Source organism: Arvicola amphibius, chromosome 8 (genome assembly GCF_903992535.2).
Source record: "Arvicola amphibius chromosome 8, mArvAmp1.2, whole genome shotgun sequence".
Lineage (NCBI taxonomy): Eukaryota > Metazoa > Chordata > Mammalia > Rodentia > Cricetidae > Arvicola > Arvicola amphibius.
Genome location: NC_052054.1, coordinates 1703196 through 1721597, shown reverse-complemented (window position 1 = coordinate 1721597; position 18402 = coordinate 1703196). Strand labels below are relative to the sequence as shown.

Below are 18402 nucleotides of genomic sequence, written 5' to 3'. Positions count from 1 at the left end.
TGGTCATAGGAAGGGCTCACAGGGACTCTGTTGCAGCCCTGAGTGTCCTATCCCAGAGGTAACTGTCACTGGTTCCTCACAGTACCCCACTCTTCAGTGAGCCTTCTCTCTGCTCTTCTCTGTAAAGGCTTTTCCAAGACTATACTCCAGGGATCATTTCTGTAGTTTGTTAAAGGCCGTTCCCTCTTACAGTGCATGTGGTGATGTTTGCTTGCTTGGCTAGGAGAATAAAGAAGAAACTAGATATTTCCAACATAGGGAGGTAGAGGATTGCAGAAAAAAAAATAAAAAGAGATTCCCTAAAAATTCGTAAGGAAAGTTGGATGTAGTGGCATATGCTATAACCTCAGCAAGGGTCCAGGGGAGGAGGGGCCCAGATTCAAGCCAGCTTGGGCTGCACAGTGAGATACTGTCTCAAAAAGGAGTAAACAGGAGGTAGCTCAGAAAAGGAGGGAGGGGAGAAAAAAGGAAGGGGAAGGAATTAAAAGTTAGTCAGCAAGGAAACAGAAAAAGAAGTAATAATGTCCTCCACATTTATGTATTGAAAACCGAGCAGGAATGTGGTAGTTTTAGACAGGTGGGGACCTTCGGGAAGTGGCTGATGATCAGGTGGGAGCTGTGCCCTTATAAAAGGGACACCGCAGGACCTTCTCTTGCTCTTTCCCCCGTGAGGACACAGTGTCTGTGCACCAGAAAATGCGCCTTCCCTAGACACTGGTCTAAGGCTTCCAGACTCTTGAGGGACAGCTTTGCTGCCATAGCCCAGTGTGTGGGTCAGAGGCACTGGTCTGCTGTATTCAGAGAGCTGCCATATTCTCCAGTTTCTGCCCTATCTCATTGATGGTCTTGTATCCTGTGGGTTGAGTCTGAAATAACCATGCCTGACTGCAGAACTAGACAGTCTTTGGGTGAAAATAGGTGATTTCTTCTCAGTGTTGTTTTTGAGTCATTTTAAGTAAACCTTTATCTCAGGAGTCCAGGGAAGCTGACTGAGTGCACTTGTTTTCTTGGTTGTTTCTATTGAATAACTGTCAAGTGTTGTTCAGCACATAAGAAAACAAGGACATCTGGCTTACCATGGGCTTAGAGCAGAGCATCTCCAAAGACTCTCATGAAAGCTGTATTTGACTCTTTCTGATCCTGATCTCTTGTTTTAGCTCCTCCTGCCCTGACACAATATACCTAGGTCAGGAAAGATTTCTGTGTCCTGAACGTATGTGACCATGAGGGAAGTCTCCTGCCCCTGCAGCTTGTGGACCACCTTTAAAAACAGTTTGAAACCGTGAAGTGAGTGTCACAGGCATGTATTATAAGGTAGTGGCTGCCATTTACACGTCACTTCTTAGTAGCCATTATGACTGTTTTGAGTTCACCAGATAGAAACAGGGTAGCAAGCAAACATGAAAGTAGATAGCTTAGCCACCTGTGGATAGAATTCAGTGTTCTAGTGCAATCTACTTCATTTATGTATGAAAATTTTTTTATGAGAAATAGCCAATTGAAATATATTCAGATGAGAGTCGCTTGTATGTGAGCATTCAGGGGTTTTGTCTATTGTTTATCTGTTAGCTTCACGTTTCTTATCCTGAGCAGACACAAGCCAGACAGTTCTGTTTGCTGGAGGTTTTTATTTGTTTGTTTTATTTTAGTTACATTTCTCACTTTAGAAATAGATAAGGAGAAAACCCTTGGCGTTTAATTTGGTTATTTTCATATGAAGAGCACATGCAGGTGCCGGCTTCACACCTTCTGTAGTGGGGAGCTGTGGGCCGGCTTCCCGCCGCCCGGCTCCCAGCCGCCCGGCTCCTGCACGGCTAGCTTTACACGCAAAATAATAACACACAAATTGTATTCTTTTAAACACTGCCTGGCCTATTACTCACATCTTGACTAACCCATATCTAATAATCTATGTAACACCACGAGTGGTGTCTTACCGGGAAAGATTCAGCATGTCTAACCTGGTAGCTGGCTCCATCGCATTTGTCTCCCTGAGGAGAGGCACGGAGGTCTGTCCTAGAGAATAGAGGCGTGGCAACTGTCTGAGCCATCTACCTCACTTCCTTTTTCCTGTTCTGTCTACTCCTCCTATCTAAATCTTGCCCTATCAAAAAGCCAAGGCAGTTTGTTTATTAGCCAATGAGAATCCTCCATCAACCTTCCGTGTTTACCATTGCATCTTATGCATTCATTGGTGTTTATAGCTGTGGAAACACAAGTTCAGCATTGCTCGTACTTACTTGGGGAACCCCACTGTAGTCCTCCAGATGTGTCTTGCAGGTTTCAGCAGCATCTGCCCCTGGCTTGGCTTCTGGGACTCCACTGTTCCAAAAGGATATAGGGCTGCCTACCTGTGCACATGACTTTCACCACATTGTAATTAGGTCCCTGCTGTGGTCTGGAGATCAGAGTGTATACTCTGGCCTCTGAATTCTGGCTGTAAACACCTCAGCTCCCATTTCTTGCACAGGAAATTTAGGAGTCCCAGAGTCTAGATGAGACAATGTGTGCAAGTATGTGAATTGAGAGAGAATGACTATCTGAGAATGTGCATGTTTATGTGTGTCACAGTGTGAATGCGTCTGAGTGCATGTGAATGAAAGTGTGTGTGTGTGTACACGTGTGCATGTATGTGTGTGCATGTGTGTCTGTGCATTTGTGATTGTGCCCCATGTGCATGTCTGTGTGTACATGAGAATGTATATAGAATATATAGTTCTTTCTTAAGCTAGCTGATCTCCTGAACTGATCACGTTATGTAGGCAGAGACTGCTTGTGCATTTCCCGGCCACCCAGACTTGAATAATGACACAAAAACCTTATTAATTACAACACTGTTTAGCCTGTTAGCTCAGGCTTCTTATTAACTAACTCTAACATCCTAAATTTACCCATTTCTACTAGTCTGTGTATCACCACAAGGCTGTGGCTTACCAGTAAATGTCCATGGTGTCTACTTGACTCCACCTACTCTCTCTATCTCTGTTCAGATTTCCCACCTAGATTTACTCTGCTAAGCCATTGGCCAAAACAGCTTCTTTATTAAATGATGGTATTGAAGCATATAGCATGCAGAGGGGAATCCCACATCAATGTTATAATTCTGCTAAGCATACTTTTTGTTGGGGCTGGAGAGATGGCTCGGCAGTTAAGAGCACTGGCTACTCTTCCAGAGGTCCTGAGTTCAATTCCCAGCACCCACTTGGCAGCTTACAATCTGATGTTCTCTTCTGATCTGCAGGCATACAGGCAGACAAAGCACCTCTGTATATAAAAATAATATATATGTCATTGTCTATATAAATATTATATAAATATTTCAATGACAATTTTTTAAATGTACTTTTTATAAAATACAGTTATTTAACTAAAAAATCTCATTTTGGGGCATCCTCGGCAACCAATTGGTCATTTTTCTTAAATCTTACTGTTAAAAAGAATTAACCTAGGTATCCTTCAAAACACACCCTACCCTACCCTGGTAAAAATGATGCTAGAGACCTATGGAAGAAGGAAGAGAAAAGTCCTGTAACAAAAGCCTTTGTGTAGATGCATTGGAGGTCACATGTTCTGGAGTATTCCTTTATGATGCCCGAAGATAAAACCTTGGTGTGTGCCATGTGCCATAAAAGACCACAACTCCAGAAGTCCACAGAGGTGCTTTGTCGCCTACTCTCAGTGTGCATGGACATTTGGTGTTTCCTGACTAAACAAGTTATTGATTGCGTTTGGAAATAAAATTCTCTGACATTAGGGGATGGGGCTCTTTCCCACTCTACCAAGATGCTAGAAGAAAAGACTGAGGGGAAGAAGGAGACCCCAGCGACCTCTGCTGTGAAGAAGCAGGAGGCCAAAAGGATGGTGGATCCTATTTGAGAAAAGGCCCAAGAACTTTGACCTTAGATAAGACATCTGGCCCCAAACAGATCTCACCCCAATCCATTCAGCTGCAGCAGCAAAAAGCTACAAATGTGTTGTCGGGGGTTTCTGTCCTGCCTGGTTCCCACAATCCTTAAGTCCCAAAGAAATCACACAGAGGTCTACATTAGTTATAAACTGATTGGCCCATTAGCTCAGGCTTCATATTAACTCTTATAATTTATATTAGCCCATTATTCTTGTCTATGTTAGCTACATGGCTTGGTACCTTTTTGGTGAGGCAGTCACATCTTGCTTCTTCTGTGGCAGGATCACAAAGGTGCACCAGGCTTTCCTCTTCCCAGAATTCTCCTGTTCTCATTGACCCACCTCTACTTCCTGTCTGGTTGTCCCACCTATACTTCCTGCCTGGCTACTGACCAATCAGATTTTATTTAAAATATAGTTGACAGAATAGAGACAATTGTCCCACACCACAAATGGCTTTAAGTACCTCCTGCAATTCACCCAGGCCCTGGACCATCAAACATCTGCCCAGCTTCCTAAGCTTGTGCACAAGTACAGGCCAAAGACTTAGCAAGAGAAGCAGAAGAATCGATTGACTCATGCCAAGAAGAAAGCTGCCAGCTAAGGGGGCAACCGCACTGAGAGACTACCTGTCCTTTGAGTAGGGGTCAGTACCATCACTCCTTGGTGGGGACCAGGAAGTCTCAGCTGCCAGTGTCACTCTTGATGTAGACCCCATTGTGTTGCTGGTCTTTTGCCTGTTCTATGTTGCAAGATAGTGTCCCCTACTGGATCACCAAGGAGAAAGCCAGACTGGGCACTGGTCCACAGGAAGACATGCACCATCATTGCCTTCACACAGGTTAACTCTGGCTATACTGTGGAAGCTACCAGGACTAATTACAATGGCAGATATAAATAGATCTTCTGAGAGGCAACATTCAAGGTCCAAGAATCTGTGCCTTTCATTGCCAAGCTGGAAAAGATACAGACCAAAGACCTCTCTACCAAACCAGGCTAAATGTACACTGCTGAGTTTTCTGTTGAACATAAATATAATAAAATTTACCCTTCAAAAGAGAGATTTTTAGGTCAGGGGAGATGGCCTGGCAGATAACAGCACTCTTCCAAAGGGCCTGTCTGTGGCTCCCAGCACCCACATGGCAGCCAACAATAGTCTGTAACTTCAGTTCCTGGGGATCTGATGGGCTCCTTCGTGCACATCACACAAGCACACAGATACACACACACGCACACACACACACACACACACACATTAAATTTTGAAAGAGATTTGGGGTGTGGTTTTTTACTCTAGTGGCTCTCTGTAATCTCTTCATTTCTAAGCCCTGGTAAGAATACCTTACGCTGTAAAGGACCCAAAGGATGCTGGGTGGTATTCAGACTTTGCAAGTGTCAGAATCTCTTGGCCCAAATGCAAAGCACAATTGCTGGCTGACTCCTAAGATTTTCTAATTGGGTACAGTCAGGTGGGCCCAGGACTGTACTTCTGAGTTACCAGGTTATACTGTGGTTGCTACTCTTAGGAAAAGACACTGAGTTGAGAGACTGGAGCATGCTAGTTCCGTATTTGCTTTTATTCCCTGCTGACATGTCACCACTGTGTCCGTCTGTCACCCCTGTGTCTGACTGTCGCCCCTGTGTCCGACTGTCGTCCCTGTGTCCGTCTGTCACCCCTGTGTCTGACTGTTGCCCCTGTGTCCGTCTGTCACCCCTGTCTCCGTCTGTTACCACTGTGTCCGTCTGTCACCCCTGTGTCTGACTGTCACCCCTGTGTCCGTCTGTCGCCCCTGTATCCGTCTGTCGCCCCGTATCTGTCTGTCGCCCCTGTGTCTATCTGTCACCCTGTGTCCGTCTGTCACCCCCGTGTCCGTCTGTCACCCCTGTGTCCTACTGTCGCCCCTGTGTCCGACTGTCGCCCCTGTGTCCGTCTGTCGCCCCGTGTCCGTCTGTCGCCCCTGTGTGCGACTGCCGCCCCATGTCCGTCTGTCGCCCCTGTGTCCGTCTGTCGCCCCTGTGTTTGACTGCCGCCCTGTGTCCGTCTGTCGCCCCTGTGTTTGACTGTCACCCCTGTGTCCCTCTGTCACCACTGTGTCCAACTGTCACCACTGTATCCATCTGTCACCACTGTGTCCGTCTGTCACCCCGGGTCCGACTGTCACCCTTCTGTCCGACTGTTACCCCTGTGCCTGACTGTCACCCTTGTGTCCAACTGTTACCCCTCTGTGTCCGGCTGTCACCACTGTGTCCGACTGTCACCCCTGTGTCTGACTGTCACCACTGTGTACGTCTGTCACCCCTGTGTCTCTTAGGATTGGCCTGCCCACTCCCATTCCCCTTTGAGGTTTCCCGTCAGCTCCCATTTCAACCGGGTCCTCTTTTATACATGTGGTCACAGCTTCCCTTTGTGCTCACCTCCACTTTATTTCCAGGCTCCATCCTAAAGGCCTGAGACATTTCCCATCTCTGAGTGTCTCTCCACACTAGCTGATCCTTTCTTCAGTCTTAGCTCACGTCTAACTTCTTCACAGAGCTCTGTTGTAGCTGTGTTCATGCCATCATTTGGTTAGTTCCGGCTGTGAGCTGGGCCTGTCTTGTTCCCAGTTGGGCCTTTGGTACCCACCATTGTGCCACATTATTCAGAAGCCGATGTCATGTGGAAGAGTCTCCACTTAACTCTGAACTGTCCCACAAACTCGTTCGTATCTTCAACAGTTGGTCCGGGATAGTGGTGCTGTGGACACTTTAGGAGGTACCATCTGCCTGGAGCAGTGGGTCACTAAAAGTGGGCCTTACCTGCTTCAGATTATAGCCTGTGTCTACAGCTCATGGGCAGCAGTATGAGTAGCTGCCGCTCCGGCCGCCATCAGGATTGCGATGTTCTGAAATCCTCTGACACCTTGAGCTGAAATAACCCTTTTGTTCTTTCAGTTGCCTGTCAGGCAGCTAATGTGGTGTTCGACTTCTGTGTGTAAACAAAGGGAACACCAGGTAAAATCTCACCATCTGTCAATATACTCTCAGCTGTACTGATCTTGATACTCGGTTGGAGGGGAAGATGAGAAAGAAGAGAAGCTTGGCACATGCTCATTGCTGCCTGCTTGCAGTTCCAGAAGCATTCTTCCAACAGCATTCAGGCCACGTGTCCCGCATAGCGGGACACGAATCGGGAGCCCAGGCCCTGAAGGGGAGGAATGGAAGGGACAAGAGTCACAAAAAACGGGCAGCAAGTCTGTATTCTGATCAAGCTGCCAACTTTATTTTTTTCTCAGGAGCATTATATAGCAAAAAGGGCAGGGGGTGGGTAGGTTGCTGTACAGATGTTCTAACTGGAATATCAGGTCTGGAGACGGCCCTAGCTGATAGGAAGAGATAGGAAACACTGAGGGTCTGTAGATGTTTACTAACGGGGAATGCTAATTATTTCTGGGGCCTGAAGGTCTGCAGGCCTACTTAGCTCACAGGGAGAGATAAAAAGATACTGGGTTATTTCCTGGGCCTGGAACTTGCCCTACAGAGGTGAACATCTTACCTAATCTGTAGACTAAGATGGCTGGACTATAACCAATTACAGGTCTTTAATCCCAGCAGCCACATGTGCCTGTCCCTTCTCCATGAAAACCTCCTTAGAACCCCTTCCTAGGTTCTCTTGTTTTTCCATTTGCCCTTCAGTAATTTTGTGGTAAAATCTTTGCATTTCTTTTACAGAGCTGGGATTTAAACCCAGGGACTTCTGTGTGCTAGGCATCTATCTGCCAGAAAGCTAAATACCAGCTCTTAGTCTTTGCACTCTTAAATCTCGGTTTGCTGGCATGATCTTTTTCCTTTCTTGAGACAGGATCTCTCTAAGTAGACCAAGCTGACCTTGAACTCACAGAGATATACCTGACTCTGCCTCCCAAGTGCTGGGATTAAAGGTGTGTGTCACTACACTTGATGCATAATCTTTTTACTGCAAGTTCTTCCAAGGCAGTAGGTGGCCGACTTTTACGTGGGTCTGCTCCGTATAAACTGACCTGGATTATAGACATCAGTACTGGGGTGATCAGAAACCTCTGACAAGGAATGTAAAGAGGGGTTGTTGACCTGTGCTGATTGCCGTTGGTAGCTGAGGATTAAACGTAGCTGCTCACGTAGCTGCTCGGTCAGCTCTCCCACAGGGTGCCCCTAGGACTCTCTCCTTTGTTGGACAAATGCTTCCGATCTTCACCTCACTGTCTAAAGCTGTCTCTTAGAGTTAAGCCTCCAAACAAATGAAGGCCACGAGTGAGCAATGTCACTACTTGTTCAGTCAGGGAGTTCCTCATTCACAACTTGCAGTGTCTATGATTCTGGATATATTTTGCAAATCTCCAAATTTTTTTTTTAACATTAAGCTTTTATGTATCCAGACGTATCATTTTCTTGAAGAAATGGTCTTTACTGTCTGGAACAGCTAGGGAACTCCACCCTTCACTCACTGTGGTGGGGCAATGACAGTCTTCGTACTGTCTTATCTCTGTGTTTTAAAATAATAGAATGTCTGCATAGGAAAGTGTAGGGTATATTGCTTTTCTTACATTTTTTTATTTCTTAAAAATTTGCAACATCTGACTTTTATAGTGAAAAAACTTTTTAAAATACTTTTGAAATAACTATAGTGGTAGAAATTCATCATTTCCTTTTTGTCAGAGGTTAGCAAGCCTTTTACATCTAATGTCTCATAGTAACCGTGGTCGGCTTTGTAGGCCCAGTGACTCTCTCTTACTTGTAACCTGTGTCATCAAAGTGGAAGAAGTCATAGACAGCGTGTGCACAGGGGAGCACAGCAACTTCCCACTGAAACTGATGAACTTTGAATTGATATTGGGGTTCTATATTTGCTATGCTAGGAAGTTTTCTTTTTCTCTCAACCATTTAAAGCAAAGCAGTTCTTAGTCCAGAGGCTCACGGCAGCAGCCCTCATAAACGCTGGGAGTCACGCCCAACGGATTCTCAGACACCCTTCGTGACCTTGGAGTGTGATCTCTTAGTACCAGTCTCTTGGGTGACAATTACATTTTCTTTCTCCCAAAGAAAATGTTCTTCTTCCTAAAATATTAACAAAAAATGCTTTTGGTAAATAAACACTTTAGCCTTTTCAGCACTACACGTGACTTGCTGCCTTGTTTGGCTCCTGATGGTGGGAAATTCACTACTGGGAAGAGTTAATGATTGTGTTTGAAACAAAGGAAAAAGAATTCCCTTCGAATCACTGGCTGCTGATACCATTTGGTTAGCTGCTCTGTTCTCATGGTGAACGTGTGAGACATTCCACCCTAGTTACTCTGGAGTTTGGCACAGGCTTTCGGTCAGTGCCCAGCAGAGAGCCACAGCTGCCAGAGAGGTGCTGCCACCGTGGTTGTTAGACCAGCACCTCCGTGTTTGTGTAGACGCACTGTCTGCCGCCTGTATTCACAGCAGTCTGTCCTTGTCTTTGTATCTGCATAGTGTAGAAATGGACCACTAAAAATTACCTTTTAGGGATTTGTGCTCCGTGGTTTGTATCCACGGATCTCATGCTGAGTTCACACGCACCTCACCTCTGCGCTCAGCAGGTCTGTGTGTATCCACGGATCTCATGCTGAGTTCACACGCACCTCACCTCTCCGCTCTGCAGGTCTGTGTGTATCCACGGATCTCATGCTGAGTTCACACGCACCTCACCTCTGCGCTCTGCAGGTCTGTGTGTATCCACGGATCTCATGCTGAGTTCACACGCACCTCACCTCTCCCGCTCGGCAGGTCTGTGTGTATCCACGGATCTCATGCTGAGTTCACACGCACCTCACCTCTGCGCTCGGCAGGTCTGTGTGTATCCCAGAAAGTCTCTGCAGCTGATTCTTTGGTACATAAAAGTTAAAACCACCAATTTGGAGGGGTTAGAGCCAACGGAAGGGGTGGGCAGATGGCATTCCTCAGAGCCTGCCATCCTGTTACTGGATCCCTGAACAGAAGGTTGTCTCTTCTGGAAAAGAGCGTGAATGTAAGTGGACGCTCCTTTCCCTACAAACCTACTTACTGGAAAGGGTAGGTCAGCGAGTGTGTGCCGGCCCTGTGGGTTTGTTTTCATTGAAATCAGGAAGCTATACCCACATTTGCTCTCTGGTTCTATTAAGTTAAGCCTTGATGTCCCAAGTAAATCAGATAGGGGAGAGATGAATCATTCTTCATTGTACTTCCAGAAGCCTATTGGGACCATGTTATATGAATGTCTTTTTTAGGGGGAACACCTAGTTTGGAAGTTCTGTGGCTGAGCCAAGAGCCAGCAGTGCAGGCCCAGCGCCTGGACACGTTGCTAGCCTGCTTCAACCTCTCCTCCTCGAGAGAAGACCTGCAGGCGGTTGAGAGCCCATTGAGAGCTCTGTGCTGCCTCCTAATCTACATCTTCGTCCAGGTAAACTCTGAGCTCACGGTTCTCATATATAATAAATATATAGGTGCTACAGCTGCCACACAGTCTGGCCTCACCTTCCTGGAGCACTGTGAGTGTTTCTGTGGGCCAGTTCCCATGACCTCTTTCCACAGAACACAACTAATCCTTCAGGATCCTCGTGAAGAGGTTAAGTCAGAAAGTTAGTATATCAGCAAGTCAGTGGTGGTGTGTGTTTATTCTCAGGGTTGGCTGTCCTCTCAGAATATTGTAGTAGACCTATAAGGATAGATAAATCATAAAATATCATGGTTTTATATAGTTGAGCTTAAATTAACTTTTTAAAACTATTTATTTCATTTTATGTGTATGAGTGTCTTGTTCCACCCATTCCATGTATGCATGTGTGACCTTGTATGCCTGGTGCCCATGGAGGTTAGAAGAGGGCATTGAATTCCCCTGGGACTGGAGATATGGGTGGTTGTGAGCCACCATGTGAGTACTGGGAACAGAGTCCCGATCCTTTGCAAGAACATCAAGTGCCCTTAACCACTGGCCAGGTTTCCTGAATTAGCCCTTTTTGGTTGCAGCATGGAGTAAAATTGCATATCATTCATTATATGAAAATTGAGTTGAAACTAGTTTGATTTACTCCAATCTATTTAACAAGACTTAAGTCTGATTTGAGGAAATCTTGGAAAAGCATTTGTAATAGTTTCTGTGGTTATTGCTACAGTAAAATTCCTGGCCAAAGAGACTTAGGAAGAGCTCTTTGGCTCACAGTTTGAGGGAACAGTCTGTCCTGAGGGCGCTCACGGAGGCAGGGGCACAAGGCAGTTGTTTTGGTTGTGCTTGTCATTCAGCCTGGGGTCTCTGCCCCCATTTGCCATTCTTCCCCGTCAGTTAACCCAGTCTGGAAACTCCCCACAGGCCACCAGAGGCGTCTTTTCACAGGGAATTTTAAACCCCATCAAATTAACAGTCATGCCTAGTTACCTGTGAGAAAGACACTTGAGAGTTAGACCGTCCCCTAGGTGTGTTTCAGTTTGTTTGTTTGGTTGTTTGGTTGGTTGGTTGGTTTTGTTTTTTCAAGACAGGATTCCTCTGTAGCTTTGGAGCCTGTCCTAGAACTCACTCTGTAGATCAGACTGACCTCAAACTCACAGAGATCCGCCTGCCTCTGCCCTCCAAGTGCTGGGATTAAAGGCGTGTGCCACCGCCACCCGGCTAGGCGGGTGTTTTAAGAACAGCCTCCACAAACCTAATTCTGGATAGAATTAAATAGTAATGAACCTCAGTCTAAGCAGAGATAGCTGTTTATGGATTTTAAAATCTGTATGTGTGCCTGACTTTGTCACAAATCCTACATTTGCAGGATAATGGTGATGCCTCTTTTGGAATAGACATGGAAGAGGGTAGTTAACAGGTCAGCGTGTCCATGTGTCTTCACTTGAGTGGTAGTGTGTGCCTAGGTCAAGTGCTGGACTGCATCTTTCCAGGAGAGTTTCGGGGTTAAGGTGGCATAAAGCCTGTGTTCTTTCTGGTTTGGGGGGGCCATTTTATCTGAAGGAGGTATACAAGAATTTTATTTTCCAGGTGCTATTGGTTAAATTTCTCCGATGGATTTGTCATTGTCCTGTTTCTTTCCCCATAGTTTTTGCTGCCACAAAAAGAACTCTTGTGTAAGAGTAGCATTACTTCATAAGTAGTTGACATGTTGCTTCTACTTGATTACACGTGTGGTTATTGTGCTAGCTACTTTTATGTGAATTTAACACAAGCTAGAGTCTTTTGGGAAGAGGGAACCTTGACTGAGAAAATGCCCCACCAAACTGACCTGTGGGCAAGCCTGTGGGACCTGCTGTTGACTGATGATTGTGGGAGGGTCCAGCTCCCTGTTGGTGATGCCATCCCTGGGCTGGGAGTTGTGGGTTCTTTATGAAGCCTGCAGAGCAAGCCATGGGAAGCAGGCTAATTAAGCAGCTCCCCCCATGGCTTCTGTTTCAGTTCCTGCCACCAGATGCTCTGACTTCCTTTGATGATGTGCTGTGATTTGGAAGTTTAAGCACAATACCCCCCTCCAAGCTGCTTCTGGCCATACTGTTTTATCACAGTCCTAGAGAGCTGACAGTGTTGTTAGTTGCTTTTCTCATTGCTGTGTCAAATACCTGACAGAAGCACCTAAGTGAGGAAGGGTTTGTTTACAGTTCATCATGGCGAGAAGGCACATTGCTTTCATAGTCAGGAAGCAAAGAAAAGCAAACGCTGATGCTTGGCTTACTCTTTTTTGGTTTTTCAAGACACAGGGTTTCTCTGTGTTACCTTGGCTATCCTGGGACTCATGCTATAGACCAGGCTGACTTTGAACTCTCAGCCATATCAGTCCAGGACCTCCACCCATGGGATGGTATCCCCATATTCATCACGGATCCTTTCTCCAAGGGTAAAGGAGTGTGCTTCTGTGGCGATAATGGAGTCCAGTAGAAATGGCATTGAAGATTTACTGTCGTAGTGGCTCAGCTCAGACAGCGTCGGCCTCAGGAGTGTGTGAGATTGAGTAGGCAGAGACACCATGTCTTTGGGTCACATAACTTATTTTAGAGGCTATGCTAATCCCTCCCTGTCTGTGTGTCTCCCTTTGTTTTTCTCCCACTTTTTGATTCCAGAGAACGGAAGGGCCTCATCCTCTGGGACCCTTATTTATGTAGCTGGGATCCTGGAACAATGGTGACGTCCAGGATTGTTGAAGTTGGCTGCTCCCCCAGTCCTGGCCACCCCACCTCAGCCTCTGAGTCATCCGTTTTTGACATTTTATGCAGAAGGGATTGCACTGTTACCCTGTGGAGAGCTTTGTGTCGTAGAGTTGTGGATGATGAGAGTAGAGGCTGTGCTTGTTCATTCACTGTGCATGTGTGTGCTCATGTATGTTTTCCTATGTGTGCACCTCTCTCTGTGTTTGTGTGTATATGTGTGTTGTACATTTATAACAAATGTTGTTCATGTTCAGTAGGCTCACACTGGCCCTTTTCTGTGCTCTTCAGGTGGACACTCTTTCCCTGGAAGATCTGCATGCATTTATTGCTCAGGCCTTGTGCCTCCAAGGAAAATCGACCTCACAGCTCATGAACTTACAGGTATAGTCATTCATCACAGCCATGGCAGCAACCACGCTGTGGTCACAGGGTCAGCATTCTTTCTAGCCTTTTCATGATGTAGTTGACACTTCATAGGAAGTGCAAGGCAGGCATGTTTCCTCAAGGAAACGGATGGTCATCCTCCGTCGGCAGCTCCCAGATGGGTATCATTTCCGACCCTGACAACCGCTGCATCCTTGCTCAGGACCCCAGGTTGTTCCAGGGCCTGACCTGGTCTTCTCAGTTTGAAGAAAAGCATTTGTCGTCCTCTTTGGCATCAGAGAAACAATGCCTTCCCTGGTCCAAGCTCACCTGTCATATCCCTTTGTGCACAGCAGGGTGGAGCCAGGCTCCTCTTTCTGTGTCCTCACCAAGCACATAGTAAGTGTGCATGCATTTATTAAAACTTGGATCTGTGTACATATTTCTATACTTACTTTCTCTCTGTAGCCATAGGTTCCCCAACTAATCATAAATTGGAAATACTTTTTTTTAAACTGCATCTATATTGGACATGACAGTCAAACTCTTTGTCAACCCAATCACAGTGACATATATTCACATGGTGTAAAGGAATATCCCACCATACAGCATAACAACTATTCAGGTATTATTTATATTTTTGTTCTTAAAAAATGTTAGCGGTGCAGCTGTCAGCCCAGCAGAGACGGTTGTGGGTCCCTACAAGATCCCCGGGCGGTAGCAGGCGGGGCGGTGGCCCATCCCAGGCGGGCGGGTGGCCCCGGTTGTGGGTCCCTGCAAGATCCCTGGCCCCACCATGCAGCAAGCGGGCAGCCAAGCGGCAGCAGGTTCCCATTGGCAGGTGGGCACATGTGAACAGGTGGCGGCGGCAGCTTAAAGGCACATAAACACAAAAAATAGGCATAAAGCTTTATTAAAGGAGAGAGAGAGAGGGAGAGAGAGAGAGAGAGAGAGAGAGAGAGAGAGAGAGAAGAGGAGGAGGAGGAGAAGAGAAGGAAGAAGGGAGAGAGAAGTGGGGAAGCGTGGTCTCCAGGAAGAGAAGAGAGCAAGAGAAAGAATTCAGGATGACGTGGAGAGATCAGAGGTCACTGGGAGTGGGCGTGGAAAGGGGCGGGGACCAAAAGAATAACATATATTACACTGGGTATAATTATTAGAGGTGACATGAAGTATATAGGAGCAGTCGGCAGGGTATGTGTAAATCCTGGATCATTTTGTTTGGAGGTTCTAGCAGGGGACATATTTCGGTCAGTTGTTCTCTGAGACTGTGTATAGCTTCAGAAGGGATACCCACCTAGCCAGGCAGCTCAGCTGAATCAACCCTTGTAATCAGTGGGGCGATAGATGTTATGGATAGAGTACCCTCACATTCCTAGTTCATTTTGAAATTATTTTCTTACTAACATCTTTGTAATCAAAATAGCAATCTCTTGATTTCAAGACTCTAATAATCTTTAAATTTTTTGTGAACTTCTGTACTTAGATGACTTAGGTTGTAGAGATTCCAGGAGCTCTTGTTAGCTCTGAAGCCTTTGGGATGGCCCTAGACCCAGCCCTTATACCTCTCTCTTGTTTTCATCTTCATACTTCCTCTCTTTAGCTTAGTCTTTTCTCCTGGTTCTGCCTTCTGGCTGGCAAGCTCAGTGTCTCTCAGCTTAGAAGGTTCCCCTAGAGCAGAGATTCTTGTCTGTCAGTTATGACCCTTGCTGAGCTGTGACACAGCAGGTTCCGTATTGCTGGACTCTGTCTCCTCCATTCCCTCTCCAATGAGAATTCTCCAACACTACACAAAATTGCTGAGACTGAGTTGAAAACATGCTACGTGTTATGTCCAGTGTACTCACAGAAATGTGGCGGATTCAGAGCATTCCAAACTTTGTTCTATGTATGTGTATATGGATAGACACGCAGATGCAAATGGTTCCAGGCCATTCACAACCCTTAGTGTGTCGTCTGTCTGACAGATTGTGAAGGGATTTCAGCCATTCCTAGTACCTTCTTCATGCTGCCTCTCACTTGGGAAACAGTGAGAATCTGTGACCCAGACAGTAGATTAGTGTTTGGAGAAGATTTTACTTTCTTAATAACTATATGGAACCAGAACCATGCTGTCCTTTTTCTCCTTAAATGTAGACATAATGTTGCAGCTGTAGTGGCCTGACTCCACAATGAGAAAATGTTAACTCTTTAGAGGCAAGACAGGAGGAACTGTGGGTCTAGGCTAATACTAACCCTAAGGTCACCAAACCCTGCTTTTCTGTTGACTGAGCAGTAACTGTTACCAATCCCGCCACTGTTAGCTTGTAGCACCCACACAGCTAGCATCCACTCAGGCTGTTGTGCTGGTACATCTCCAAGCCAGGTCACATGTAGTCGATCAAGAGGAACGTGGCAGTCATGCCATAGTTCTTTGAGTCCCTGCCCCCAGCTGAACTTTGGATAAGTTTTAGGAGCAACTCAGGTGATGAGTTCGGAGCCTCTGAGGGTAGACGTGACGGATGGAAGAGTGAGCAGTTGGATGGGTTTGAATACTCCTTACTCCCCTTTGTTTTTACCTTTGTCCTCCTTCTTTTTTACTTCATCTTTTCTGATGGCTCTACCTTCTAGTTAGAAAACTTGTCTCTTAATTTAGGAAAAAAATTCCATCTGTCCTGACCTCATGCTGGGATGGCTTTCTGTAGGCAAGTCCCCATCAAAGAAGGGGAGTTATACCTAGGTGAAACCAGAGCCATGACTCTTGGAGACCCCAGGAATGCCCTGCACAGTGAGAGCCCTGACTTGTGAAAGCGGAAGCAGCCACCACAGGATGAGATGACTGAGCAACAGCAGAAGAGGCAGAAACTTGAGTGTGTTCGTTTTTAGAGCTGTGGATCCCCAGGAGACCTGTCAGCGATGTCCCTAGGAAGCTCAGTTGCCTCTCTTTTATGTCAGTTCCTTATCTGTGATCTTTATATTTTGCTATACTTACTTGTGAGTCCTATTGATTATGTATTCTAAGCCCTAGAGAGAGGAAATGCGAACAGATGGTGGTCAGTGCTAAGGAACTCCGCGAATATGAAGAAGATTTATGTTTCATTGAAAACCGTATAGCGCCTGCTTATGTACAAAGACCTGGGTTCTGTGGGTTGTCTCCAGCACCAAACCCAGTAAACATGGAGTAAAGAATATCACAGCCTAGGGAGGATGAAGTGTTTCAGAGAAGGCTGGCAAACTTTTGTTGAGCAGAAGGCATGTCCTTCTTCACAGATGAGTCACAGCCGCTGGAAAGGTTGCTGATCTAGAACAGAGGGAACAAAAGAGTGGATGACTGCTTCGCGCGTGAGAACTGAAAGTGACCACAGCCACGCTTGCGTGTGGGGAGGCCTGAGGGAGACTCAGCTGCCTGATGTCTTCATCTCGTTGATTCTGTGTTTGGTCTCTGCTGCTTCTATTTCATCAATTCAGCCCTGGTTTTTCTTTCTTCCCATCTGCTGTTTCGGGGTTTTGTTTAGTTTTGTTTCAGAACTTCCAAGTCTGTCCAGTACTGACTCGAGATCACTCAGTTTTGTTTTTTTTTGTTTTTTTTTTTTTTTTTTGATGTGGATGCTTAGGTCTATGAATTGCCTCCTCTTGGAACTTCATTGAGTTCCATGGGTTTGAGTATATTATTGTGTTTTTATTTTTATTTAATTCTAAAAAAGGTTTTAATTTTCTTCTTAGTGATCTGTCTGTTGGTGAGAGGGCAGCACTGAAGTCACCTGCTGTCCGTGTGAGGGTAAATGTGTTATTTTAGCCATAATAATATTTGTTTTATGAACTTTGGTGCTCTTGCATTTGGTGCATAAATGTTTATATATGTAACATCCTCATGCTGGAGTTTTCCATTAACACAAATGTTGTGTCCTTCCCTATCTCTTCTGATTAGTTTTTGGTTTGAAGTCTTATTTTGTCAGATATTAAAATGGCTATATCAGCTTGATTTTTAGGTCCATTCACTTAGAATACTTTTTCCAAACTTTTATCCACAGGTGGTATGTGTCCTTGATGGTGAAATGTGCTTCGTGGCTGCAGGAGAAAGATGAATCCCAGTTCCTAATCCAGTCTGTTAGTCTGTGTCTTCTTACTGGGGAATTGAGACCATTAGTGTGGAGAGTTACCAGTGGGCCATGTTCGCTGATTTCTGCTATTTTGTTATTGTGTAGGTGGTTTTATCCCTCTTTTGATTTATTGTTCTGGGATTATTGATTCCTTGTGTCCTTCTTCTAGTTAACCTCTTGAGATGGAGGTTTTCCTTTTAGTACCTTTTGTAGACCTAAACAGGTAGATAGAAATTGCTTGATTTTGGTTTTATTATTGAATATTTCTCTCTGTTGATTATGATTGATAGTTTTGCTGTGTTTAGTAGTCTGGACTGACATCCATGGTCTCTCGGAGTTTGTAGAACATTCACCCAGGCTCCTCCGGCCTTCAGAGCCTCCACTGGAAAGCCAGGTGTTACTCCAACGGGCCTGCCTTTATATTATGACTTTCCCCTTGCAGCTCTTAATACCCTTTCTTTGCTCTGTGCATTTAGTCTCATGCTTACTGTGTCATGGGGAATTTCTTTCCTTTCTGGTCCTATATATTTGGTGTTCTTTGTGCTTCTTGTACCTTTGATAGGCATCTTTTTCTTTAGATTAGGGAAATTTTCTAATATAATTTTTGTTAAAAATATTTTCTGTGCCTTTGACCTGGGTTTCTTCTCCTTTCATATCTATCACTTGTGTGTTTGGTCTATTTATAGTGTCTCAGATTTCCTGAATGCTTGTGTCTGTATTTTTTTTTTAAGATTTAGCATTTTATTTGACTGAGCTATCCATTTCTTCTACCTTGTTTTTAAGACCTGAAATTCTTTCTTTTTTGTCTTTAGTGAGGCTTACCTATGTGGTTTTTGTGTGATGTCCTAAATTTTTCACTTTCAATTGTATTTTAGTTTGATTTTTTCTTTAGTAATTCTGTTTCTTTGTTAAA

The 18402-nt window shown here is 45.2% G+C and overlaps 1 protein-coding gene across 3 annotated transcripts in view; it reads left to right on the top strand.

Moving 5' to 3' along the window:
- Positions 1-18402, top strand: part of Fam120b (family with sequence similarity 120B) — a 49569-nt gene that overhangs the window by 17723 nt on the left and 13444 nt on the right. For all 3 annotated transcript variants that reach the window (XM_038339078.1, XM_038339076.1, XM_038339077.1), the window contains exons 5-6: positions 10149-10321; positions 13339-13431. In XM_038339078.1, coding sequence (XP_038195006.1) covers positions 10149-10321; positions 13339-13431 — 266 coding nt within the window. The remainder of the gene's footprint in view (positions 1-10148; positions 10322-13338; positions 13432-18402) is intronic.